A 27,957-nucleotide genomic window follows, 5' to 3' on the forward strand; every position below is an offset into this window, starting at 1 on the left:
GTGTACAGGGCAAACCAATACTACTAGGAAACACTGTGCTTCAGGGTTCTGCTTTAACAGTGGCTTATGCTGCTAGGGGAAAATAGCTGAATTAAGACTAGGATTAAGTGCTAAAAATTGCAGCATGCACACTGCGCCACAGGATTTCCTCTGCAGGTCTACTTACTCCATCCTGTCGCCATGGCCACAACAACGTAAACAACATTCAGGAGAGAGTGATACAGTTAGACATCAGAACACATGCAATGGGAAAAATGAAAACCAATGGCTGAAAGGTGAATTAGAAGGCCCAGACTGAATATGCAGACATTTTTTAGCACTCTTTTTAGTTGAAAATTCAGCAGAAAGTATTTAAACATGACAATGAATGCTGATAAAAGTATTAAACAGACATACAAAATGTTCAGATTCAGTGTGGGTCTGAGTAGTAGTTCTCTGCATTACATTAAACACTTGTAAGATTTAGTATGAACAACAATAAAGTCATTAAAGCCATATTATTAGCATAACAATTTGAATTAGGACAACAGCATGCGACTGGACAAGTCTGTGTTTAAAATGAAAGACTTTTCCACAAATATTAAAGGTGCAGTGTGGACATTTTAGTGGTGGCATCTAGCAGTGAGGTTGTGAATTGCAATCGCCCACCGCTCACCACTCCCTTTCAAAGCATAGAGAAGTTATGATGGCGACACAGGACAAAGATGTCGTCGTCTGAGACAACAGAGAGTAGCACTCAGTAGAGAAGTTTGTCCATTTAGGGCTACTGTAGAAACATGACAGCGCAAAATGGCAATTTCACTGTAGGGGGACCCGCTGTGCATGTAGATAGAAACAGCTCATTCTCAGGTAATAAAAAAAATGCTACACTATGTAAGGTCTTTATACACTGCTGAAAACATTGTTGTGTATATTATCTATTGCATTTCTGTCAATAGATCCTCATAAATACTACACACTGCACCTTTAAGTGATTTGATGGTGGCGGTGCTAGGAACATTCAAAATCTTTCCAATCAAACACTTTCAATGGCAGTGTATGTCTCTTATAAAAATGTGTGAAATCCATTACCAAATCTCTCACCTCAAAGATTTCAAAACCGTAAATATCCAGGACTCCCATAACTTTCTTCCGTTTCTTGGTTTGAGCCTGACAAAAAAATAAGACAGAATTATGATCAGTAACTCACTAAGGCAAGCACGACTTGGCCATGCAGCACATGGCAGGAGCAGGACCTCATTGTACAAACAGTATGTGTGTCACTGTGGCAGGTAACTAGCTATAAACATATATCAAACAGTTCCAACTTTAACTAATTTGCTCAGCAAGCTGTTGCTAGTCATGACAGTAGTCCAATAAGTCACTCAAATGTACGGGACATTTGAGTGACTTATTGGACTACTGTCATGACAAGCAACAGCTTGCTGAGCCAATGACCAACAGAAAGCTGCTTTGTTTAAAAGTGACTTCTGTGCAAGTTATTTAATATTTCACTACAATACTGACAATAGACAATGGACTTTCTTTTAATGTGACCGCACCTTTACAGCAAATATCATTCAAAAGATAAAATCCAGAACAACATACCTTAATGCTTTCATTTATTCGGTTCACCAGCCAGCTGAACAGTCGGCTGTAGAGGTTTTTGGCAAGAGCATCACGGGCATAATAAGCCTGTAATGGGAGAAGTCTCAAATTACAATCAACATTAAGAAATATATTGTTTGAACTTTAGTCCCAACTCGCTACATGTCTTGTGGCTGCACTGTGTAACAACAAAACTATCACAGTTGAAAAGACTTTAAAAATAAAAATAACGATTTCTGGCCTCATCTTGTGGCCCAGATCCAAATGCACTGAGGCTTGTCATCTATCAAGTCAACTGACCAGAAATGCATTTCGAGTTAGTGGTGCATGTTGCTACGCCAAGGACACATCACAAGATGCTAACAGGACCGCTTACTCAGGTTTAATTATTGCAGTAATCAAGCTTTTGGGTTTGCAGCATTCCAGCAGTCTTTTACTGAGGTTTGGCCTGTAATATGTTTCGACCTCTAATTATGTTGTTGACTTAAAAACAGTGTTATTAGACAAAAGTTAGATTAAAGGTGCACTATGAAGTATTTTTGCAGTAAGATATCTCAAACCCACTAGGCCAGTGTTATATATTTTGTTCAGTTGAGTACTTAATATATCCCAAATATTTCCAACTATTTGTAAATTGTAAGAAAAGTGCTATTTTAACTAAGGACCAGGACGTTTCAGCATAGCGCTTGAGCGAGTCGCCTGTCAATCGCGTCATATCTGCAGTACCCTCGGTTTTATTCTGCAAAAGCGCTTTTCTCTTAGCAGTGTGAATAAGTGTCACAGCAGCGCCGCGCGAACGCACAGAGTAACGTTATAGCATAATTTTAAACACACTTAAATGTATTTAATATGAACAGAGCTGCTTTACCTTATAATCACGACCAGGAAAAGCGGAAGTGTGCGTGCCCGGCGACTGTGTCCTGTCCCGTCATAATAAAAGTCCCGGTACTCGCGAGCCGTGTGTTTGTATAACAATCGCTCCAGCAGCCTTGCTCAGCCCCACAACACTCAGTCCTGCTCTGCTTTACACTACAGTAACGTTAATAACCGCATTCATGAACATGATTTCTGCCTGAGTTCAATTTTCCACCGGCTGTGAGGTGAAGACCACATGTCCCAAGATACTGCGCTTACACTTAGCGTCATCAAACTATGCCTTTGTTTAGAATAGACGCCCTCCAGTGGACGGAAAGTTGCATAGTGCACCTTTAACAGCTTTATTTGTTTTCTATCCAAATATTAATTTTTTTATTCAATATAATTAAAAAAAAAAATCAAATATTTAAATTCAAAAATCTAAATTGTTTACCTCTCCTAGACCGCTGAATCTGCATCCACTCTGCTTGGCTCTGTTATCTGTTCTAAATTATTGGACTAAGTTTTACTGTAGCTTACAATCAAATTCCATAGATTTATAATTTTTTACATTAGACTATTTCCATTCAAAACTATGTCCACAGACTCACAGGCTGTTCTGACGTAGTATGCTTTAATTACTTGATCTTTTGTATTATTGTTCTTTATTTATTTGTCACCCAAAGATGACATGAAATAAAGCTCAATTCAGTACTCACATGCTGTCATGTGCAGCTTTCTGGGTGCGTGCTTTGGATTTGCAATTATCATTATCTTTCGTTTCTTCTTACAATTGGCAAGGCTTAAAAATGTGTGCAAACGATAAACTTTCATGAAGACACAGCACAGGTCTGATCGGAACAGTGACAGTTCTGTCAACGAGCCTTGCATGTGCTCTCTCTTTCTCTCACGGTGAGTACGCGTGTTTGAGAGAATTGACAAGAGGGCGCTCTCAGCCAAGCGATGGTGCATAAAGCTCAGCAGGCAATTAAATTATAACTGCTAAACATATTTATTTATAAACTTATTAAAATTTACAATGGCTATTTAAAGACTCTTACCTTGTCTTGAAATTTGGTCGCAAATGCGAGTAGAAGGTTGGTTTAAAAATGTTACTTTGTCATCCTCTTTTAGGTTTTTCAATATCTTTTGATCAGTTAATTTACATTAATTTACAACAATACATTTAGTCATTCAAAATTACTGAATAATTATTTTTTTCTAGAGACTGAGAATATATATACATATAGAATTAACCATTTAAAAGGAGCTCAGCCAATAGACAAGGAGGGCGCCTGTGCTGACCTGAGCAACATTGAGCGTGGTGGACACCTTCTCCATCTTGGCCTCCACTGTACGGAAGCTGAACGCTCTTTCCAGCACAGACTGTTCAATGCCTAGTAGCTCACACATCTCCTTGAGGTCTGGGACAGGAAATGCACAAAAAGAGAAGAAAAAGAGAAGAAAAAAACCCAGGCCGGTCAGAGTAAAACATTTATGACTGGATAGTGTGTTATGTAATTTAAACAAATTTGCCAATTGCCAAAGATGAACATGAATCCTTCAACTCTTATAGTTAAATAAAGAAAACTCAATTTCGTGTATTTATGCCTTTACAATTTTTTAAGTTCAAGCTAAATAGTTTTTTTTAAGGGATCTGAACATCAGGTATACACCCCCCAAACCCCCCATTCCACAACAGTTCAGTCTGCCTCATTTCAGCCCATTGCTATCAGGTCAAAAGAGCAGAGGAAAGCACATTACTGCTAATGGGTTTAAGCACAACAGACAAACCAGACGCTGTAGCATGTAAATGGAGGTGTTGACATAAGACTGTGATGTTTAGTCTGGGCCGGCCACTGCCCTGGCCATAGGAAACTAGAACCACCGTATATGAACAACTGCGCAGTGAATGCATTTGACTAGATGACAATTATAAACACTGACAATCAGTTGACATTCTTTTTTTATTGTTTAAATTTTAGATTAAACATTGTTTGCCCATGTAAATTATTTAGACTTAAGTATTAAAGTCAGACTTAAAATGCTGCTAGAGTTTTCATTAAAAATAATTTAAGAAACCAAGACCATTTTAGTGATAATTTTATTTGCACAGTATATGTTTCCAGGAAAATGAATATTCTAGGCCTGTAAAAGCTTTAGCATTATATTGAAATTGCATTTTTTTGCCTTCATTTGTTCATTAAACAGGGGTAAACTGAATGTACAATACTTATTTAGGAATTGTAAAATGGTTTCGGATTAATTCCTGCATGTAACAGGACACATCTGCCAATGATTAAAATATAACATGTACCCATTAGTCAAAGAGTCATTCATCTGGCTTACAAAAACATTATGCATGCATGCTAAAAGATGCAAGGTTAATTTTATTAAGTACACATGTGGCTGGTGTTGATTGACTATACTACCAACTGCAAGGTCTGTAAATATCTCAACATATCAATAGATGGCAGTAGTGAACAACCTGTTGAGCATATGAAGGCCTGTTTTATACAAGAACACAGTTTATCTTGTTTCGCAATTAATATTGAGTTGATGCAAGAAAATGTTTAAAACATTATATCTAAATACTGATTGTAATGTTTGATCATCTATACTTTCTTTTACAAATCAGAGGGTTAAAACAAAGGTAAGCTTTGAGTTGTACAATAACTAACAGATCTTCTAAAAAGCTTTTGGACAGGCAATGCTTTCTGACAGAGCTGAGAACTTACCGTTCTTGTCCTTGACTCGACTCTCATCAAACCCATTCACGCGAGACTCTGGTTTGAACTCGATATTACCCAGCTTAAGAACGGCAGCCACCAGCTCAAATACTGACTGAACCTCATCCTCCATGAAGCCCACAATTTGCATGGCATTCTGGGAAAAAAAGAAGAGATTTTTTTTTTTAGATAATAGTAGTCTTCTGATGGACATTTAACATGGCAGAACATGTGGTGGCTTCTGTTAAGTGACTGACTGGTCCATGACCACACCACTCTGAGTGTGTTGAACAATGTTTATTTTAATTTTGGGGGAAAATATGACGAAATGTATTGTTAATTTATGGGTGTGCTGGGAAAACATTGTAACATTGTAAAACTTTTACAGTATATTTAGTATTTATATATTTAGTATTTCACCAACAGAATAAGCTATTGTAAAGCAGATGATGATTATGTTAATATTTGTTCTAGTGAAGCCATAAATTACATTTGAAATGCCATGGAAACGCTGATAATGAACATGCAAGCAGTTTATCGGCAAAGTCAATGGTCTAAAGGCCAGAGATAACAGAGAGTGAGCTGTAAAGGGCTCAAACATGAGGCAGCTCAAAGAAAATGACAAACCAGTAAAGTATTATTATTTCATCTCTGTAAACATATGGTAAAAACTTTATTGAAGAGTTTCTTCTCTCTGTAAGGATAGTGTTTTCATGTTAATAAGACAGGCATGTTGTGCCTCTAAGAATTTCTGTATATTATTTACAGCCTAGCATAAATAGCAACCATCCTCCCTTGTAGAAGTGTTTACTGTGTCCTACACACAGAAACTTCTTTATACTTAACCTTATAACCTACAACTGTCTACAATGCAAAAAACAAAACAAAAAAACAATTCTAATTATTTGGATTTGAGTCACCAGACAAGGGGTTAAAAGACAAAGCAGGAGGCCCAGCACATGCTGAGTTAAGGTGTTGGTTAAGACGTATTGTTCATCAGAACTGCACTGTATTGTCTGATACAGTGCTGAATTCTGTCCAGTTTAATGTGGGCCGCATTGTTTGCTGGGACTTTCTGCACTCATTTCCAGAAGAAAAGCAGAAAACAGGGCTCCACAATAAGGATGGTATAAATTATTATTCTTTCTCCTTTTCTCTAAACTGTGAACACAAAAACAAATTTTCAAGCTACATTCAGAAAACCTTAGGCTCTTCTTGCAAAACCCAACTTTCATCTCAAAACAGTTCAATCTGTGCTTAAAACTGAACTGTGTTGTCAAATCGTGCCCTGAGTCAATCGAAATAAAAACATTACTGAACAGTCACTAAATACTACATAAAAAATAGAAAACACAGTGCTCAGGACATGAAGCTGGAGAAATAAATGTTGATTGTTCACTGTAGGCTAAATGCATGTTGCAAAAAAAAAAAAAAAACTATGCATTTAGCACTTGTACAAAAAGACGAAACAATAATCTTATGCGTTTTCCACTTCTGTACAGTGAGCCGATGTAAAAATATTGGTACTACAGTATACATTGTATTGGTACAGTGATGTACTGAAACATTTACATACTGTACTATAATGTAAAAAAAAAATGGTAATTACCTGTTCTCTTCTCTAAATCTTCGGATTATGGTGGACACAGTGAATCTACTGATGTTTGGTTGTACCCTTTGTCTAGCCTCCCTCATGCTCATACCATGGACGAGAACATGGTCAATCACAGTAGCTCTGATTTCATCAGATATTACTGTTCTTTGTCTTTGCGGACCACCTCAGCCTCCTCTCACACAAATTCTTCCTCTCAGAATCCTATCTATTGTAGGGCCTCACAAACCTCTCTGAACTGGCTTACTGTATATGTTCCCTCACATCATTAGCCACAAGTGTGATACAATTTGGATTATTGTGTCCAAGTGGTGACATCTGTGCTTTAATTGTGTTTGATTTTTTTCACCTGTGCTCCCTATTATGCTGCACGGGTGCATTACAATGAAAATGTGTTGGCAAGTTGTGTCTAAACAGATGAAAAGTGCTTATGGTTTTGCCAGAAGATTAATTGATTCAACCAGTGTTTGCATTGATATTGTTCATTGAAGCTTACAGTATTATGTTTAGAGTATTTTGTGTGTCTGTGTGTCTGTGTATTTGGGTGTATATAATGTGCGCGTCTGATGTGAGATACCAGAGATGCGGTGCTGAGCTTTGCATTCGGTGTGCGACCCCCTTTAGGCACAGTCGTCTTAAGAACGTGCATGTAAACAAATTCAAAGTGTTCTTTTCCTCTCAAGGCAGGTATTTTATTAAGGTTTATTTATCAAAATGTTATTTTATATATTTGTGTGATGTTCTGCATTTCGGTCATGGCTTTAACATGTTATGAGAAAACGTTTTACGAATGTTTATTCACCACATTGGCTTTCTTGTTTAGGTTTAAATAAAAGGTATTGTCAGTTTGTCTGTCAGTTGGCATGCAGTTTTGATCAATTTATGAAAAGTTGTTGCTGTGTGCAGTGTGTAAAGGAAAATATAAAATAGTTTGACCCTCTAGCTGACTAGTGTCATGCCCCTCCCAGTCCATTCACACACACACACACACACACACACACACACACACACGATTCGACTATCAGTCGACCATAGAAAGATATGACAATTCTGATCCGAATGTGTAAATCCTTAGTCGAGGACAACCCTAATTTAGATAGAGCATTTTCCTTCAGGTCAGTCCTATGTTTATAAGAAAAAAATCAGTTTGAATGTCTGCTGTGATATATCGTTTTTTTAACAGTTAAAGTGATAGGTTCACTCAAAAATAAAAATCTGATATTTATCTGCTTACCCCCAGGGCATCCAAGATGTAGGTGTGTTTGTTTCTTCAGTAAAACACAAATTAAGATTTTTAAATCCAACTGTTGCTCGTATAATGTCAATGGGGTGGAGAGCCACTATGCGAGTAAAAAAACACATAGACATACGAATCCATACTAAACACAGCGGCACGTTTGTATAAGAAACCAAACAGTATTTATATATTTTATTACCTCAAATGTACTATGCACATCTACTGTCCCCACCCGTCCCCCCCATCAAATTTCCCTTTAATGGGTCCCCCATTCATGTCAGCTGTTCACAAGTTTCAGTCCTTTCAATATAAAAGTCCGTGCTACTGACTGACTCACTCACTCATAAAATACAGTTTTTGTAATGTAAGGCTTTAAGTGATTTTACAACTTTTTTGACTTTAATATTTGTATTGTGTGGTAACTGTTTTATAAAAGCAATAAGTTACTCAAGTGCTTTGCATCATGCCTAACAACACCCTTCATCAGTGACTTATTCACAATACAGACAGCCTTTCATACTGGCAACAATGCATTAGGGTTACATATAATAGATCAAAAGACATTTCAAATGTAACTTTACAAAAAATGTATTTTAAATAAATGTTTTTAAAAAATCTATCATCGCAACTTTTTTGTTCATTGATTTTATAAAAGTTTCTTGAGCACCATATCAGCATTTTAGAAAGATTTCTGAAAGATCATGTGACGCTGAATACTGGATTAATATTGCTGAAAATTCAGCTTTGCATCACAAGAATACATAACATTTCAGAATATAAGAGAACTCCTTTAAAAACATGAAATAATCCTACCAACCCCAAACTTTTCATCAGGAATTACCCATTTGCTGAATATAATAAAAACAGTATGTGTGTAAGCTGATTTTTAAAATTAATTTTATAATTTGATTTGAAACAGTTTGGTCTTTGAAACATTTTAAATGGTTCTAAACAGCAAAGAGTATTTGTACAGTTTTGCGTCAGGGTCCTAAAAATCACCAAATTTATTTTACAACAGTTACAGAATAACTGCACCCTTAAAATTAACCTACTACTTAAATTGTTGCTATTAGCAAACTTTTAAAAAATGCATGTTATTTGTTGTAAATTTTTCTGGATAGTATATTTTATGTTAATTAAACATTTTGTGTATATCAGAAATCAAGTATATGCTTAATAATAATAATAATAATAATAATAATAATAATAATTATTATTATTTTTATTTCAGGGCCAGTGAAAAAGACAATCAAGTGCTCAAATTAAGTAAAAACCTGAACTACCAACTCAAACAGGTCAGCAGAAAACCCTTTTCACAATAATAAATATGCATGAAAGAGGGACAGGTAAACAGAAGTGCTGATTTCTATGCACAAGAAGCAGGTGGAATTCCCCCTTAAATGAATGTCTTTAAGTAGAGGCTTGAATAAAGCTCAAATTACATAATGCCACAAGGCAAAGTGTCATGCTCAGATCAAACTCCACCTCAGTGGGGTAAAGGATGATCTTATCCAGTTAAGCCCAGGAGATAAGGTACTTTGCTAACCTCTCATCATACGGGGTGTCATGGATCGGAGCTAATCTTAAGACAGCCTGAACCAATGACTCATGCTATAATGTGTTTAAAGGGGGGGTGAAATGCTGTTTCATGCATACTGAGCTTTTTACACTGTTAAAGACTTGGATTCCCATCCTAAACATAGACAAAGTTTCAAAAACTAATGTTGGGCGTTTGATGGAGTATTTCTGTGTCAAAAATACTCCTTCCGGTTTCTCACAAGTTTCGGAGAGTTTTTTTCGAGTATGGGTCTACTTGACGTTAAAAAGAGCGGAAGGTCCTTGTATGGGCCGTACGGGCTCTTCTCCCGGTAGGGTGCGCGCGCGCGCGTGACTAGAGCACGCTGTAAACAGTCTCTCAGATGCAGATCCAGTCGTCCGTGAACACTTATGTGGCGCCGCGCTTCTCTTTATTCCTATGGGTGACGTCGAGTGACTTCAACGCTTCAGCACAGCATTCCGGGAAGGCAGCGCTGCATTTGAACCGATTTGAACGCAGAAATGACGGGAAGCTTCACAACATCGTTTCAGTTCCGTCTCAAAATGGATTTACACGCCACTGCTGTCACAGAGCTTCACCAAATCAGACCAAAGAAGTGTGTTTTTGACGGAGCGGTCCCAGCGATAAAGGTCCTGCTTTGGAAGCAGCCAGTGAGTTAACTTAAACTGCTTCAAATGTCTGTGCTGTCGGCTACGGACGCATGAGTAAACATCAGTAAACGACACGATCGCATGCTTCGTCATTCAAATGCTCTAACGGTTACTCCATTGTTGTTCTGTATAACGTTACAGTATTCTGACGTGCAAAACCGTTTTGCTTGCTACTGCTAAGGTCTAGTCGCATACAATAGTCCATAAACCGAATCATGTCCTCATAAACTGCGAGTAAACACACAGAAATGTGGAGAGGCCATTAAATACAGTAACTTACATACCACAGAGACGGACGTCCTGATGTTGCCGTTTCTCCTGTTCAATTTATTTCTCCCTCAGATTTGATTCTGGATCATTATCTGTATTAGCTGACATAGCGATGGGTTTCTCCACGCTTGAGGACGTCACCGCTTTGCGCGCTTGTCATTCTTTAGCTCCGCCCACACGATACGCCTCCAGGCGCTCGGTTTTTTCCGGAAAGAGTCGGTACAGCCTATATTTCTTTTATAAATATGATAAAACTAAAGACTTTTCGGAGATATGAAGGATGCAATACTACTCTATAGGTACTCAAGATTGACATGAGATTGACTGAAACTGAGTATTTCACCCCCCCTTTAAGAACCATCTACTGTATGTACAGTAGGCTTGAAAGCAAACTTACTCTGACTGTTCTGAAACTGGCAGCATCGTCCAATCCATTGACTGTAGCCGAATCCAAGCTAAGGTAGTTGTATTTGCTGAAGTCCCGGTCCAGCTTCAGTTTTTCTGAAAGAAAAATGTAATTATAGTGCCCTTTAAGGCAATTCAGTTCACTTGACAGCTATCTTCAATAAATAAGCACTGTAATTTCTCCTATTTTTTTTTTCTCTGAGTGGTCAATCACTTTCACCGTCTTTGGTTTTGTCAAATATTTCCGTCATAGTCATTCCATAAGACCCAGTTGCCAACAGATTATGTTACATCTATGTTGTTTTTCTGCCCAGCTCACCCCTTTGATGCCTGAAATCAAAGTCTTTTATTGTGTTCTCTTTTATTAAAAATGTCAGACAATGGCCATGGTCCAACATGGTGCAAAACCCCCAACAAATGAATCATACATTCTCAGGTATGCTTTAGTGAAATCCAATAATAATTTCCTTAATCGTTCTGTAAGACACTGAATGGGTAGTGCAAACCAGAATACACATGTAATCAAAATAAAACTTAAGCAGTCTCTTACTGAGCATGTCATCTGATGCACCAGAAAGCAGCTGGTAGAAGACGTGGAAATTCCTCTCGCCCCTGGGCTGCTTTACCACACGGGACTTCTCCAAGAGATCTGTTAAAGGGAAATATCAAAGCACGAAACCGTTCATGTGAACCCACAGATAACAGTATATAAAAAAGGAAAAAACAAGGACATCTCCATAGAGTTTTAGCTTAATTGTTTAAACCTACAAGACAGGCCTTAGATGAGGAACAATGCTGTCAAGCTTTTATATATTACTTTTATATTGTATCCACCAATCAGAGAATCTTGTTATCAAGAAATAAAAATACTTGCATAAAGTACTGCAAATGTAGAAAAGAAAAGAAACAGAGTCTCTCTACTTCTCCACTTAGAAGTCTATACTTTTGGCATGAGATAAAAATGTCATTCACTTAATATTGTTTTTGTCTTAAATCAGGATGCAAAAATTGCCATATACAGACATTTAATACATGAAACCTGTGCAATTGGCTACAGATAATTCAGTCATTTTATGGAAAACAAAGGTATTTTCCTGTTTACATTTGAATGAATATTAAGGTATCCATGGTGAAGCTTTCATTGTTCATTGTATTTAGTTTGAGACAGGAAGTCTCACAGGAAATATTCATCTGAAGGAGGAGGAACATGTCACACCACCCACGCTCCATCCAGATGCGTATTCAGTAGAAAAGAGCTGCATCAGCCAAAAGCCTTGATTACCTTATTATCAATCACATTTATTAGGTTGATATGAGAGAAGACAAGACATGGAGCATTGTTTATATGCGCAATTACAAAAACTATAAAGCAAAATTAGCTATGAATTACTGATAATATTGATAATACTTTTGTAAAATGTTATAGTAGCAATAAAACCTTCTTTAACTGTTCAAAAATTAGTTCTCATAATCTCTCAATCCAAATTGTTATGGCAAGGCGACTGGGTCAGAGTATCTCTGAAACCGCAAACTTGGCAGTGTGTCACTCCCAGATAACTGACTATGGACAAAGAGGCGGAACATGGTTGGAGCTGAGGTGACGTGATGACTAACAGACAGCACACAAACACCAATTCCACCTGTCACTCACAATGGCTATGCCTTTAATTATGCATAACTTTAAGGCTTTATATAAATGTAAACAAATAAGTTATTTTAAAAAAATAAAAAAAAATAAAACACCCCCCTCACAGTTGCATGATTATGGCATAATTAGCCATAGACCAAAACCACAATTTGATAACATGGAAGATGGTGACCTGGTCAGATGAGCCCATTTTTCCACATCACTGGACGGACATGTATGCGTGTACCATTTACCTGAGGAACTAACGGTACCAGGATGCACTGTGAGACGACAAATGTGATGCTCTGGGCAGTGTTCAACTGGGAAACCCTAGGTCCGGCCATTCAGATGGATGTAAATTTGACACGAGCCACCTACTTAATTATTGTTTCAGACCAGGTACACCCCTTCAGTGCCATGGTGTTTCCTGGTGGGAATGGCCTCTTCCAGTAGGATAATGCACCCTGCCACACAGCACACATTGTTCAAGAATGGTTTGAGGAACATGATAGAGAGTTCAAGGTGTTACCCTAACCTCCAAATTCCCGAGATCTCGATCGTATTGAGCATCTGGGGGATGTGCATGACCAACAAGTTTGATGCACGGCCCCTGGCATGTTTATGACGGATACAGAAGCGATGGGTTGTTGCTCGTTGATTGGTTGAAGGACTATCCAATTACATACAGAGACATTTGAATAATGCTCGTTTATCACACTTCTTGTTCAGTAGAAAATACAGAGTATACTCCCCGGACCAATGTTCAATCTTAAATTGAGCTTGATCTGGTGATAGCCAGAAACAAACGTTTTGGGTCAGTAAGATTTGATTTTTGGAAAATAAATAAATTAATAAATATATTCGGCAAGGATGCATCAAATTAATCAAAAGTAACAAAATCTTTTGTAACATTATTAATGTCTTTACTATTTAAAATAAATGCCGTTCTTCAGAACTTTTGATTCATCAAATAATAATAATAATAAAAAAAATGTTTTACACAACCTATTTCAACATTGATAATGCTTCTTGAGCAGCAAATTATCCTATTAGAATGACTAGACTGATTGGAGTAGTGATGCTGAAAATTCAGCTTTGCATCAAATTAAAAAAAATTACATTTACAAATATATTCACACAGAAAAGAGCTATTTTACATTTCAATAATATTCCACAATGTTACATTTTTAATCAAATAAATGCATCCTTGGTGAGCATGAGATATTTCTTCTAAAAACATAAAATCTTACGGATCAAAAAACTTGATTCAAGTCAGCAGTGTATGAGAATGCGCAATGCTAGACCTTAAGGATAATGACACTGAAAACATCCAATATGACAATAACAGCAAATACGAATGTTAACCTATAGGGTTTAGGTGTGTACAACATAACACATCAGTTTCTGAATACACAGGATTAATTGTTAACTTGAGAAAATTATGAGCAGTGTGAAACATGAAGCAAGACAATCCAGGATTCCATTTACTCAGGGTTTAGAATGACACAGGGTTATCCATTTCAAGTGTGAAAAGCCCTAATAATTTCGGAAGCCTCTACTGGAAAAAACACACATGTATGCATAGGTCCATGTTGAGATAAAAAAAAAAAAAAAAATCATGTTTTTCATGTTTTATGCAATATTTCACTCTCACGTCAATGTAAATGTTTGTGGAGGTAAAATAAGAGGCAAACTGGAAAGGTCTCGCTGTCCTTAAGGAAATACACTGTGTGCATATATGTGAACAGAGGCATTGATAGTTCTGGGCTGAAGGGATAACTGTCAGAACTGTTGTTTCAAATATCAGCACAAAATAAATGTAAAAAAGAAGGTTGTTTAAAATCTAGTGACACCCGGGTATGTAATGGAGTGAAGTATATAAAAATCACAGCAGCAACATTAGAAGAATTGATTGATTCTCTCACGTGGATGGTGACACACTAACTGATCGACTAGTTACTCAAATTGCTGTACTATATACTGTTGGTTACACTCTCCTCAAATCAATGAGCAAATTGATTAATTGTGTTAACGGAGCATGTCAACAGTTACAGGAAGTTGCTGTGGGATAACAAATTTAGGTTGATAAATGATCTCTCAATGCCAAGTGGTACTGCTTTTGTTTCCATTTAAAGACTTTAAAAGCACTTGTCATAGTGGAAAAATCTTATTTTTGACTAGACAAATGTTGCTACAGTTTAGAAATTAACTGTATTATGCCGGAACTTATTTATTAGGTTAGCTGACATATGAAAAAAGTGTAATGATTTCATGTTGAAATCTATATCAATGTATTAGAAAAAGTACATATTTTAGGTCCTGCAACTGGTGACCATTCCTCATCATTTCAACGACCCATTATTTGGGGACTATATATGAACCAACTGCATGAGAAAGCAATGAGCTAAATGACCCACTGGCTTCAACAGTCAAGTGTATTTGTGCCAAACCAACTAAACTGCTGGTCTGGACTTGAATTTGCAGAGAGACAGGCTCAAGGGGATATTACAGGAACCATTTGCTTGCTATTTGCTACAAAATAAGGACGCACTCTGAATGGTTTGTGTGTATGAAGTGCCCCTCTCTGTGAGCACACCGCTAGAAGCAAGAGTAAAGGCAGGGCCAATTGTATAAAATACTAAAATAAATAGGTGCCTAAAAATTAAACAGCTGTCATCCATTATTCTTCCTCAGATGCCTGTACACCCACATTACTTTCTTCCAGGAAAGACAAAAAGAGAAATTCGTAAGAATGTTCATGCAGTTCATTTTCATAAAATAGCAATTCATGGTAACCATATCAACCATAAAAATAGTTGAAGTTGACTTAAATAACAAATCTGTTCAACTCCTAATTTGCTTTTTTTTTTTTCAATTTAAGTATTGTCAGATCAATTTACTGCATCCTTGATGAATAATAGTATTTATTTCTTAAAAATAAAAAACAAAACCTGCCACTGTCAGGTCAAACAGTTAAGGTAAGGAACAATTCCAGTTGTCTTTCCACTTGAGTATAGTACGGCAGGATTCTCAGCATGTTTGGCAGTTATCTGTAGCTGGCAAAGCGTGATATTTGAATGAAGTAAACAAGTTGTACAATTAAAATTATTATTTGCTCATCCTCCATAATGCTGTCACTATTTAAAAGTGCCCTAGAATGATTTGAAACAATATGTTAAATTGCTCTCTGATATCTACATAGAGGGTATGTGGATTATTTAAGGGAATAAATTGTCCAGATACAGTTTTACAGGTCCATTTACAACCCTATAAATATTCCCTAGGATGTAATGCTCTGTTTTTGCCTTATTAGGAAGAGTCATGAATATTAATGTTGGGCTCTGCTCTGATTGGCTTATTTCAGCAGCTCATAGCAGTTCAATGAAGCTCCTCGTGAGTCCTGACCGTCCTGACACAACACAGACTGACTAAATGAAACTGAGCAAAACATCTCAAATGGAGATTGATAGCTTGCTTAATGCAGCTTGCTTGTTTATTTGGTGTTTTCAGATCATCCACATGCGAGAAAGAGCTTGCGTTCGTGCGGTTGCCAGATTTCAGTAATTAAATCCCCCAAACAGAGCTTTTCTGTGAAAAGAAATCTGTATACACTCCGGTTTTAACTAAACATTACCAATCTGGCAACAATATGAACGAGAGCTCTCTCTTCGTGCATGGACGATCTGAAAACACCAATAAACAAGTAAGCTGCATTTTATCAAACTCCATTTGAGATTAAAATGTAAAGTGTGTCATTAGCCTATATTTTAGATTTGTCTTTTTTTGTCAACGATATTGCATGTTTATATAACGTTAGTCACAATGTAGGCTAAGGTTACGCAGTGACTGTCTAGCCTAATCTGAAATACAAATAGGCAAACACATCATAGGAAACACCATACTTCAGTTCTGAAAAATATAAATATATAACTTATATTTTTCCAAAATGAATAGTCTTGTCAAATGACTATCGTTTTAACTTATATGGTTGAAAAGGTGACGTTTGCTAGAAGGATCGAGTGAACGATCTAAGCAAAGTATCTACGGTTGCATTTTGTAATACAATAATATTACCTTTTGTCATTAGACACACTATTTAATTTAGTATGGTACTTGGTGTTTCCTATTGTTACTGTACTAGCATCTTGCGTTATCTAGAAAATGCTGTCTCTCTAAGAAACTTTCAATTTAATCAGAAATTGTTTAAACAGTCAATAAGTGGATAACATCGCTACTTACTACTTACTTACCACTCAAGATTCTAGTGGGCAAATTTGGGATTTTAAATGAGCACAGTCAGGAGCTTGGTTTAACTTCTCAATCAAAGGATGGTACTCTTTGACAGTACAGTTTCCCCATCACTATACTGGGGTGTTAGGACCCATACAGACCACAGGATGAGCACCCCCAGCTGGTCTCACTAACACCTTTACCAGCAGCTACCTAGTTTTCCCAGTTAGTCTCCCATCCAGGTACTGACCAGGCTCAGCCCTGCTTAGCTTTGGTGGGAGTCTTGGGCTAGAGGGTGATATGGCTGCTGTTAAATGGAATGGCGAAGCAACGAGAACGGTTTGGCCCGATGGTGGAAAAGTGGTTATAGTCACAAACAGTTGCTGCATGGACATTTTTGTATTTCAGTGTTAAAAAATAAATTTAAAAAAAATATTAAAACCGGCATAAAGGCTTGGAACAACATCAAGGTGAAAAAACAATGACAGATTTGGGGCAACCTATTCTTCATTCATTCTAGGAACTTATACTATAATTATACTCACAATTACTGATGACTCCACCAAGAGGGTCTCCTTTGAAATCAAACTCGATATCCATGTACTTTCCCTGTAGAAAGAGATCAAATTGTTAGCACATCCCATAAGAAGAGCATAGTCGGTTTGTTGATGACACGGTTCTTTATTGTTGTTTAATATGGCCTTCTGGTGCAGTCAAAATAAGATATGACCAAGAAGTTAAGGTCTAAGACGTGTGTCCCTCCACTATGGTGACACGGCATCAAGGCATTTAGTACTAATGGCAGGCTTGCTGTGGAGAAGCACGTGGCTCTTTAGTGGTTTCGGATGGTAGGAAAAGATGCATGACAACGAGGCCAGTGATCACTGCAAACAGGACTGAAATTTGAGCCTTCCATGAGGCAGATGGGATTAAAAAAAGAAAGAAAGCACAGTCAACTCTCCCAGCACAGACCAATTCATAACACACACTGCCAATCATAAATAGATTTGCAATGGAGTAATGGACTACTGTGAGAGAAAGGTTTTTTTTTTTTGTGCTGCTGCTGTAATGGTAAAATAAACTTTTTTTGTCTTTCTGTCCCTGCACACTATTTGGGAAAAGAACAGTAAGCCCAGTGTTTCTGGAGCCAGTAACATTTTCCTTCTATTTATATCCAACAGCTCTTCAAAAGGAAACTGCCTTAGAGGCTGCCGAATAAACTTCTAGAACTCAAAAATACTCTGCCAACATAGGAAGTAACAGCTGGAAATTGCTTTAAGAAGTTATAACACAGAGATACAAAACATTAAGAAATATTTAAGGTAAGGTGTTAACATGCCAAGTTGCCAACTATAAGGCAGCATCCTAACCAAGGTGGTGTGACTAATCTATACTTTTCTACATAGTCCACAACTGTTTGTGCCACATAAATTGACTCTACTCACAAGTGATTCCAAAAGAGCTTGGTGTTAGCGTGTTGTTAAGCATATATAACTTTTTTTAAGTGCACTTGCTTACTATATGTGCAGATTCAATACAGTTGTATTGAATCTGCACATATAGTTTACTTTTACATTAAATTGACTGTTATTTTGCTTTCCTTCCGCTATGATAAATAGACATCCACTCTTGCATTGTGTGTGTAACGGAGGCCAGCTAGTAAGAGCTGTGCAGGTAAATCCCCTGATCTCAAGAAGAGTGCTGGCGACTGGAGAATGCAGTGTTTAGCGTCCTTCTTAGCATGCCGGTGTTCTGACGGAACACTATACCCATCAGAATGGGATACCTTCGGTTAATGCGCATGCGCAGCAGTGAAATTTGTGGAATAGCGCATGTGTTATATTTAAACCATCATTTCACCATACGTAAGATTACAAGCGGTAAGTGTTGGTGTATTATATTGCATATTATATATACATTACCTAATTGCATGCCTTGTACAATCACAAGAAATGTTAACAGACGTTTTCAATACATTATTTTATAAAACTTCCGGTATGCTATTCTGACAAAGTATGCTACATCGACAGAACACCGGCCTCGCATGTCGGTTACAGGGGTTTGAGAACAGCTTGGAGCAGGCAGTAAAGTGTTTGTGGATTTTGGGGTTGAGCAATAAAGAGAGGGGTGGGTTTGTTTGGGTTGATTTCAAATATCAACAGCAATTTTGCGAGATTGAATAGTGCACATTTAATTGTCCGAAAACATTACATTGTTTACACAGTTTTTATTTTATTTTATATATTTTATTTCGGTAACATTTTTGTATACAGAAAAATCTAAAGTTGAAAAATCCATAGATTTTTAATAATGTTAAGTTAAAAAATGTTATTGAATGCTTTATATCATATAATTAATATAATATAATGTATATTTATTAATCTTTGTTAACATTAGTAAAAATCTAATTGTTTATTGCTTGTTCAGATTAGTTCACAGTGCAAATATAACTTTGAATTTTATAAATGTTTAGTAAATGGTGAAACTACCATGGATTACGATAAACAAATGGTTTAGAAGTATTGTTCATTGTTAGTTTATATTAACTCATAAATAAATTAAATTTTTAATTTTATAATGCATTTCTTATTTACTTATTTATACTTTAAGCAATGTGTGCCTATAATACCTCAAACTCGCTAGGTTTTGAAACAAAGGCACATACATAAATGGTTATACAACACTGATGGTTTCATGTGGGTGTTGCAAGAGCCAGTAAGAGTGCTCAAGCTAATTTCTGTGCATTTTAACCCACGAATTTCTAAAATTTTGATCTGGTAAATGAGAATGAACACCAACCACAACAACATTGACTCAACACTGCTCTGTTTACCCTGTTATGTAAATTAAACCCCTGTTGAACCTCTGAAAGAAAATGCTGGACAATGCTGTGTGGTCTGACCTCTGTAAATGCACACTCTATAGCTCAATATATGTTTATTTAGTGTGGTCAGGAGGCTGTAATAGACAGCTGAAAAAAGCCAAATGGTCTAAGAGCAGCAGCATCAAACATATTTGCATAAATGGAGATATTTAACTGTGCTTGCTATCTTTGTGAGTTGTGCCGAAAAGCATTGTGGGAGTCTATCAACAGGAAAAAGGAATCATAGAAAATGAGCTGAACAGACTCTGGAAAAGTTAAAGGCATCTGAAGGTGGTTGCCAGAGAGGTTACACAGGGTTCTGTCTGAATCCCGCTATATGCACAAGTATGAAGAGCAATCACTCTACTGTTGCGGTGTCAGAAAAGGGCCAGATGTGTCAGTCAATAAGAAGCAGAACACAACGCAAACTGGTACTGCAAAAGGAGACTGTATGCACAAATCACATCCAAACTCAAGAAACAGATTGCATAAGAGAGAACAGTTTGGGGAGGGCTGACAGAAAGCAATAGAATCATTTGCATGTGCTCACATCACTGATCAAAAGTCCATGTTGATCTAATCTAAAGCAAACATGCGCTAGAGGGAGGAGCAGCATCAAAACGGTTGTAAAATATTCAGCTTGGAAGAAAAAAAAAAAAGAGATACTCACAAATCGAGACGAGTTGTCATTCCTCACGGTTTTGGCGTTTCCAAAAGCTGCAGTGGAAAAACATGTTGTGAGTTAGTCATGCCATATTCATTCAGCACTACATTTCTACTTTGACGAATGTCTTCTGGTGGAAAAAAAGTATCCTGAATCCCCTCAGCTATCTTTCAACATACTCATGAAACATAAAAAAAATAATTGGTGTGGACACGGAATCGAATTTACATTCAGCAGACACTTTAATCTGAAGGGACTTTTATTGCGTTTACGGTTGACATTTTAATCAGTTCGTGTATTTGCTGGGATCCCATGACCTAAGCAAGCCTGTTTGAGCTTCAAGATGGCACCACAACAAATTAAAGTTTTATTGTGCATTCAGATTAAACAAACAATGGCTACTTTTAGAAAAAAATATACTAATACAGGTGCTGGTCATATAATTAGAATATAATCAAAAAATTTAACCAATTCCATTCAAAAAGTAAAACTTGAAAATTACTGTATATTCATTCATTACACACAGACTGATATATTTCAAATGTTGATTATAACTGACAACTAAGGAAAATCCCAAATTAAGTATCTCGAAAAATTTAAATATTAAAATTGAAAGAAAGGATTTTTTAGAAATCTTGGCCAACTGAAAAGTATGAACATGAAAAGTATGAGCATGCACAGCACTCAATACTTATTTGGGGCACCTTTTGCCTAAATTACTACAGCAATGTGGCGTGGCATGGAGTCGATTAGTCTGTGGCACTGCTCAGGTGTTATGAGAGCCCAGGTTGCTCTGATAGTGGCCTTCAGCTCTTCTGCATATTGTTGGGTCTGGCATATCACATCTTCCTCTTCACAATACCCTATAGATATTCTATGGGGTTAAGGTCAAGCGAGTTTGCTGATTAAGAACATGGATACCATGGTCCTTAAACCAGTTACTGGTTGCTTTGGCATGAAGCATGAAGGGCTCTTAAACTTCCTGGTATACGGTGGCATTGACCTTAGACCTCAGAAAACACAGTGGACCAACACCAACAAACGACACGGCACCCCAAACCATCAACAACTGTAGAAACTTTACACTGGACCTCAAGCAACGTGGATTGTGTCCCTCTCCTCCTCTCCTCCTTTCCTCCAGACTCTTAGACCCTGATTTCCAAAGGGAAATGCGAAATTTAATTTCATCAGAGAACATAACTTTGGACCACTCAGCAGCAGTCCAGTTCTTTTTTTCTTTAGCCCAGGCGAGATGCTTCTGACGCTGTCTGTTGTTCAAGAGTGGCTTGACACAAGGAGTGTGACAGCTGAAACCAATGTCTTGCATATGTCTGTGCGTAGTGGTTTCTTTAATATTGGACCATATCACAATGTTCTGAGATACTAAATTTGGGATTTTCCTTAGTCATCAGTTATAATCATCAAAATGAAAAGAAAAAAACATTTGAAATATACCAGTCTGTGTGTAATAAATGAATATAATATACAAGTTTCACTTTTTTATTTGGAGTTAGTGTAATAAATCAACTTTTTGATGATTATCATTCTAATTATATGACCAGCACCTGTATATTACTGCAGTACATAGTATGTATTCTTCTTTAATTATGCAAACGTTCTGTATGCATAGAACATTTAGATTACCAACAAAACAGCACATTGCACATTGAACAGTATCCCACAATGTTACCTACCATTTCCAATGGGAATTTTTTTTTTTGTCTTAAATTATGTTGTTGATAATTACATTATATATGACTAGATGTTAAGAGAAAAATTTTAAAAGGCACAGTGACTGACTTGGAAAATTACAAAATGACACTAAATTGCTGATTCCTGGTCTAGTTGATGAAATCAACTAGACCAGGTTGATTATAGTGCCAATTTATAAATACTGTATACTATATATTGACACTATATACTATAGTACCAATTTATAAAAATATAAATGGGCACTATAGAAACTGCACGGAGTCTTTTTAGAATTTGTTTATTTTCTGTGACTTTTCCAGGCCTGGTAAACTTTAAAATTCCTAGGAATTTTAAGTTTTTCATGACCATGGGAATTCTGCATATACAATGTTTCTTTCAGATCTATTTTGTTCTCTAATGAAACACTTGGTTTTGCTGCTTTGTGTTTAAATAATGACTTCACTGAAACAAAATTAAGCACTCGTAAAAAAAAATAAAGGTTCTAAAAGGCTGTTTTCACAGCAATGCCACAAAATAAAACATTTTTGAGTCTCCAAAGAATCTTTGAGTGAACAGTTCTTAAAAGAACGCCAAGGCATTTTTTTTTTTTGGGCTCGGTTTGCTTTTCCACTGCAGTTTAGTATCATACTAAAGCGGGTGAGATTATATATTATCGTTATAGTTGAGGTGCCTCTACTGCTGTGTTATTATTGTAAACATGACAAACAAATGAGTGACAGAAGAAATGGAGCATATCGATGGAATGGTGTTCTTAATTCAAGGCATGTGGATGTTTTTCACTGCAAGACAAAGAAGTTTGTTTTTAGTGCGTTGAATGTCTCTTGTCGCAAATCCAATGATGCTTGTAGTGACAATTATTTGACGAATCAGTGATCTGCAGTGTTTACGTGTCACATTGTAGCATGTGTACGGCTCGCTTGGAACGTCAACCAAGGTGGAACTATTTAAGTGAGCCGTACCATGTAGTTTAAAAGCGCCATTAGTGAAGAACATTTAAAAAAAAAATCAAAAATATGACCGTTTTCCACTATAAGGAACCTTTTGTGCAATGGAAGGGCTCCATGGACGTTACAAGTTCTTCATGTAACCATTGATGTCAATAAATATACTTTATTTTTTAAATGTAACATTTCCCTCATTGTTAAACTATTAAATTTAACACATTTTTATATCTCCTCATATTATACATTAAGCGACATACACAAAGTCTACAGTAGAAAAACTTGCAGCAGGAAATGTGCGGGACCCCCAGTGTGGAGCTCATTACTTCCAGCAGCTAAACTCTCACAGATGTGGGACTTTACTCTGCTCTGAGCCCTACTGCCAAGAAGCACTGGGCATTCCTACTCCATCTCCATCTCATCGCTTATGGGCATTTCCTGTTCATGGCCCCACATAAAAACACAACTGTCTGATTGCCAACATGGACTAAGGAGCTTTTGGCACATTAGAAAATACATGATATACTGTATGTCTCAAATCATCTGCTTTTAAAACTTGCCTTCAAGAATATGAAAGATCTCGACAAGACAAGAACATGGACAAGAATATCTAATGGTTGTTTTAAGACAATGGACAAGACAAGGGACTTGAATATCCTAAAGATGTGAACAAGACAATTGGTCCAAAAACAGAATAGACCGAAAACTCACCCTCAAGCACGGGATTGGACTGAAGCAGCTGCTCCTTCACTTTGTTCACCTCCTGGCCCTTCCCACACACTGCCGCCACATATGACATCACAAACTTGCTGGCCTCTGAAAAACAGACCACAGAAGAATGAGGTCAGGGTTCATCATCTTCTAGACAGGACCTCACCTCCAAAAAAAACCTTTATATCAACTCTGCCCATCCTACAGGGAGCAAATGCCTTTCCCATTTAAACTCCTCCATTACTTTAAAGCCAACTATGAGATCAACTGTTTAAAGAGTCTTCAACATTGAATTGAGCTGTTGCTCTTAATTATGAAGAGACGACAGAACAACTCAAATATAGAGGAATGCTTTTGCATCAAATGTTTGGAAATATAAAAGAATGAAACATTAATATAATATAATATAATATATATATATATATATTAGGGGTGTAACTATACGCGTATTCGTATTGAACCGTTCGGTACGAGGCTTTCGGTTCGGTACGCGGTACGCATTATGTACCGAACGGTTCTTGGTCTAATTAATTTGTTTTGGAAAATAAAAAAAGTATGTAACATATAATATTATGTGTTCAACAAGGAAGCCAATAACCAAAACAACGTAACAGGCAACGCCCCTGACTAAGAGAAAAAAAACAAAAAACAAATATGTTTTAGACTGCTCAGTCAGGTGCTCGCTTAGGCTACTCAGGTGCACGCTGAATGCTCATTGCAAAATGGCTATTGCGTTTAACAGACCAGAAATAGAAGATCCTCCAATAACCAACGGGTCTGGTGTGTTGGTGAACTTTGGATTCTCTGTAAGCTATGATGGTGTTGGCAAGAGTGATGGATTAAAAAACAACGGTATGTCGCATTTGCTATATGATGGTACAGCAGCGGGAATAATTCAATTATTAATTGTTTAATTATTTAATTATTAATTACATTCATTATGTCAATCAACTCATTTACGCCGACAACAAGACGATAAAAAGAATAAACAGCCACAAACTATTCCACAAACTATCCCCGCAGCATTTAGACCGACATTTTTTATTCAAAAGGCAAAATACATTTATAGCCGCGGATATGAGACCTTACGCCCGTTTCACACAAACTCCGTCTGCAGTGCGTAGCCTATGCGGTGCGTATTTTTTCTGTACCCATGTTAATGGTTGCGGACTGAAAACGCAACATATGTGAAAGGACAACAGGGCGTACGGCTTCTGCACCGCATACGCAGCGCAAAACGCACCGCATACGCACTGCAGAAGGAGTTTTAAGAACGTGCTTAAAGTAATTGAGCCCCGTTACAATGTTCCTTCACGAGCGCATTTTAGCCAGTAATTCCTGCTTTGTACTAAAAAACAAAAGCCCAAATAGAGAACCAATTGGCCAAAGCAACAGCGGTTGCTCTGACAACAGACGGCTGGACGTCAAGGGCTACACAAAGCTACCTGACTGTAACGGCACATTACATTACCGATGATGAATGGGAGCTGAACAGCCACGTTCTTCAGACACGCCCCTTGAGAGTCACACAAGTGAGGATTTGGCCAAAGGGATGACAGAAGCATTAGCGTGTGAAAAAAGTGTGGAGAGAGCTATTGTAATGAGCTAATGTCTATTTCTGTAACTACATAGAAGATGGGTAAAGTATAGCTCCATCTTTGTTCAATGTAAAAACATTTTTTTTTTAAATCCTACTTTGTTAGTTTTAAAAAATAAAAAGGTAATTTATCTGCCAATTTTTTATATTTTTGCTGTATCTAAAACGTACCGAACCGTGACACCAGTGTATCGTATCGAACCGGACCGTGAATTTTGTGAACCGTTACACCCCTATACACTTGACTGTATACATGTATACATATATACACTGCATATAATGAAATGGGTATAAATGAAACACGTTTTGTTAAAATAAAAAAAATAAAAAAAACAAACACCCGGAACATGCCCAAATTATTAAACTATCGGTTTAAACCCGTTTCAGTTTTTACATGAAATGCTTTAAATCTACTTGGCACAAATAGCTATTTCAGATTTATCTTGTTTGACGCTTAATGACTTTCCCATGTCTGGACCTATGAGAGCAGTGACTTACACAGAAGTGCTGATATGAAATGTTTTCTGAAGGGATGGACGCCCACTTATGTTTTAGAGATTTATGGCTATTTTTGGACTTTGCTCTCAATTCACAGGACTTAAACTACGAAACATTTTAAATCAAAATCTAATACATAAAGATACAGTGATAATCAAGCAGATAGAAAATAATGCCATAACTCCTCATTTCATATAGGTTAAGCATGGATACTGAATACTGAATAAGAGAGTCCAATTTAATTTATTTCTGAGCTGTGGTAGATTTTCATTAGTACAGAAGAGCATTTTGAAATTAACAGTCACCTTGACTAACAGTCAATGTTTTTCATCAGCACTTGCTCTTGTCTGTAGTGTGTGGATTACTGCAATCCCCATTTATTTCATTGCTTTAACTATTGGACATCCTGTATTTGAATGGTTGGCACATTAAGATGGTCATTTTAAAACAAGAGGAGTCCAGTTCTGCACTGCTAAACAGCTGTGGTTAAATACTACCATTTGTAAAATAACAAGATAAATTCAGTCAAAAGAGCACTATTTAAGAGCTGATTGTCAGATGAATATACAATTTAAAAACTACAATACATTTTTTTTTTACTATATATAATATATATGCTTAATCAACTTTTAAAAAAAAAAGACAGATAGGCAGGTACAAATTTTTTTACACACAATTTTTAAAAAGATTCTAAACACAATGGAAAATGATGTGATAGGAGAATATGAGAATATGAGGCATCCATATGTAAACACTGAATGGGAACAAATTAAAGCGTCAAGGAACACAGCACCTGTTTCCCATTTGTAGATCTTGATCTGTTTCCCAACACCAGATGAACAGTTTGACACAAGAAGAGTTAGTCCTCTGAACTAATTTAATTCAAGTCATTACTTTACATTGCAGATTAGTCAAAATAATATAACTATATTAAATGTTAATTTATTAAAGGTCCTGTTCTTTGCGATTCCATCTTTCAAACTTTAGTTAGTGTGTAATGTTGCTGTTAGAGCATAAATAATACCTGTAAAATTATAAAGCTCAAAGTTCAATGCCAAGCGAGATATTTTATTTAACAGAAGTTCCATTTCAAAGCCTACAGCGAACGGCCGGTTTGGACTACAGCAGGAAGTGCAGGGATGTAATGACGTCACTAGAACCGTTTGTTGACTAACCCTCCGCCCACAAGTACACGCAAAAAAGGGGCCGTAGTTTTGTTGCTCTCCCACGTGGAGAAGAGCGCATATTGAGCGCTTGCATCTCCCCGTTATGGTAAGAGGCAGGAACTTCCCGGGTAAAGTGTGCTGCTGTCCAATCACATCACGGGAAGCGCTGGCCCAATCAGAACTCGTTACATGTTTTAAAAGAGGGACTTCATAGAACAAGGAAATCATCAGGTCGTTTTTAGGACAGAGGAAACAGTGCTGTACAGATAAGTAAATGGTGTGAAAAATACTGTTTTTTTACACGCAAAACATGAACTGAATGGGAACATTGCACACTGTAAACATATTTGCACACTGTAAACATAATCAATATTATAATTGTATATTGTACATTATACATTATACATTATAAATGTATATTGCACACTGTAAACATAATCAAAGCTTCGAAAACATGTGAAGAATGGGACTTTTAAGAATCTATGACAGTCTTAACTCTTATCCCACAACGACAATGCAATAACTACTGTAAACAGGAACAAATTGGCAACAGAGTGCATAGTGGGTAAATCATTATTTGACGACATTAGCCATGTCTCATTTCAGAAGGCTGCATGAGGTGTATCCTTCGCTGCTGCAAATAACCCACAGTTTCAAACTTGTTTTTGTTTTTTAAGCCTCAAACAGATAGTTGTGATAGAAAGGATTACAACACTGTAACAAATATTTTTGGTTTAACTTAAAAAAGTAAGTAACCTGGTTGCCTTAAAATGTTGAGTTTATTGAAATTAAAAATTTGAGTTGATACAATGAAGGAAATTGGTTTAATAAATAGAAACTTAAAATATTATTGTCTCGAACCACATAAAAAAAAAAACTGATAAATCTTGAAAATAGCACAAAACACAAATTACCCAATATTCTTACAAAATATTTGAATAAAGGTTGTCGATTATCAAAAATGTTCATTGTGTTAACTCAAAGTTTTAATTTCAATGAACTCAATTAAGGCAACCAGGTAACTTTAAATATTTTTTTTTACAG

The 27,957-nt window shown here is 36.7% G+C and overlaps 1 protein-coding gene across 5 annotated transcripts in view; it reads right to left on the reverse strand.

The window, feature by feature from the left end:
* Positions 1 to 27,957, reverse strand: part of myo1b (myosin IB) — a 103,622-nt gene that overhangs the window by 27,716 nt on the left and 47,949 nt on the right. For all 5 annotated transcript variants that reach the window (XM_067443287.1, XM_067443288.1, XM_067443286.1 and 2 more), the window contains exons 5-13: positions 23,653 to 23,757; positions 20,294 to 20,340; positions 17,306 to 17,369; positions 11,454 to 11,552; positions 10,896 to 10,999; positions 5,181 to 5,328; positions 3,748 to 3,866; positions 1,588 to 1,674; positions 1,084 to 1,149 (exon numbers count right to left, since the gene is read on the reverse strand). In XM_067443287.1, the coding sequence (XP_067299388.1) occupies positions 1,084 to 1,149; positions 1,588 to 1,674; positions 3,748 to 3,866; positions 5,181 to 5,328; positions 10,896 to 10,999; positions 11,454 to 11,552; positions 17,306 to 17,369; positions 20,294 to 20,340; positions 23,653 to 23,757 (839 nt within the window). The remainder of the gene's footprint in view (positions 1 to 1,083; positions 1,150 to 1,587; positions 1,675 to 3,747; positions 3,867 to 5,180; positions 5,329 to 10,895; positions 11,000 to 11,453; positions 11,553 to 17,305; positions 17,370 to 20,293; positions 20,341 to 23,652; positions 23,758 to 27,957) is intronic.

This window comes from Pseudorasbora parva, chromosome 5, assembly GCF_024679245.1.
Source record: "Pseudorasbora parva isolate DD20220531a chromosome 5, ASM2467924v1, whole genome shotgun sequence".
Classification (NCBI taxonomy): domain Eukaryota; kingdom Metazoa; phylum Chordata; class Actinopteri; order Cypriniformes; family Gobionidae; genus Pseudorasbora; species Pseudorasbora parva.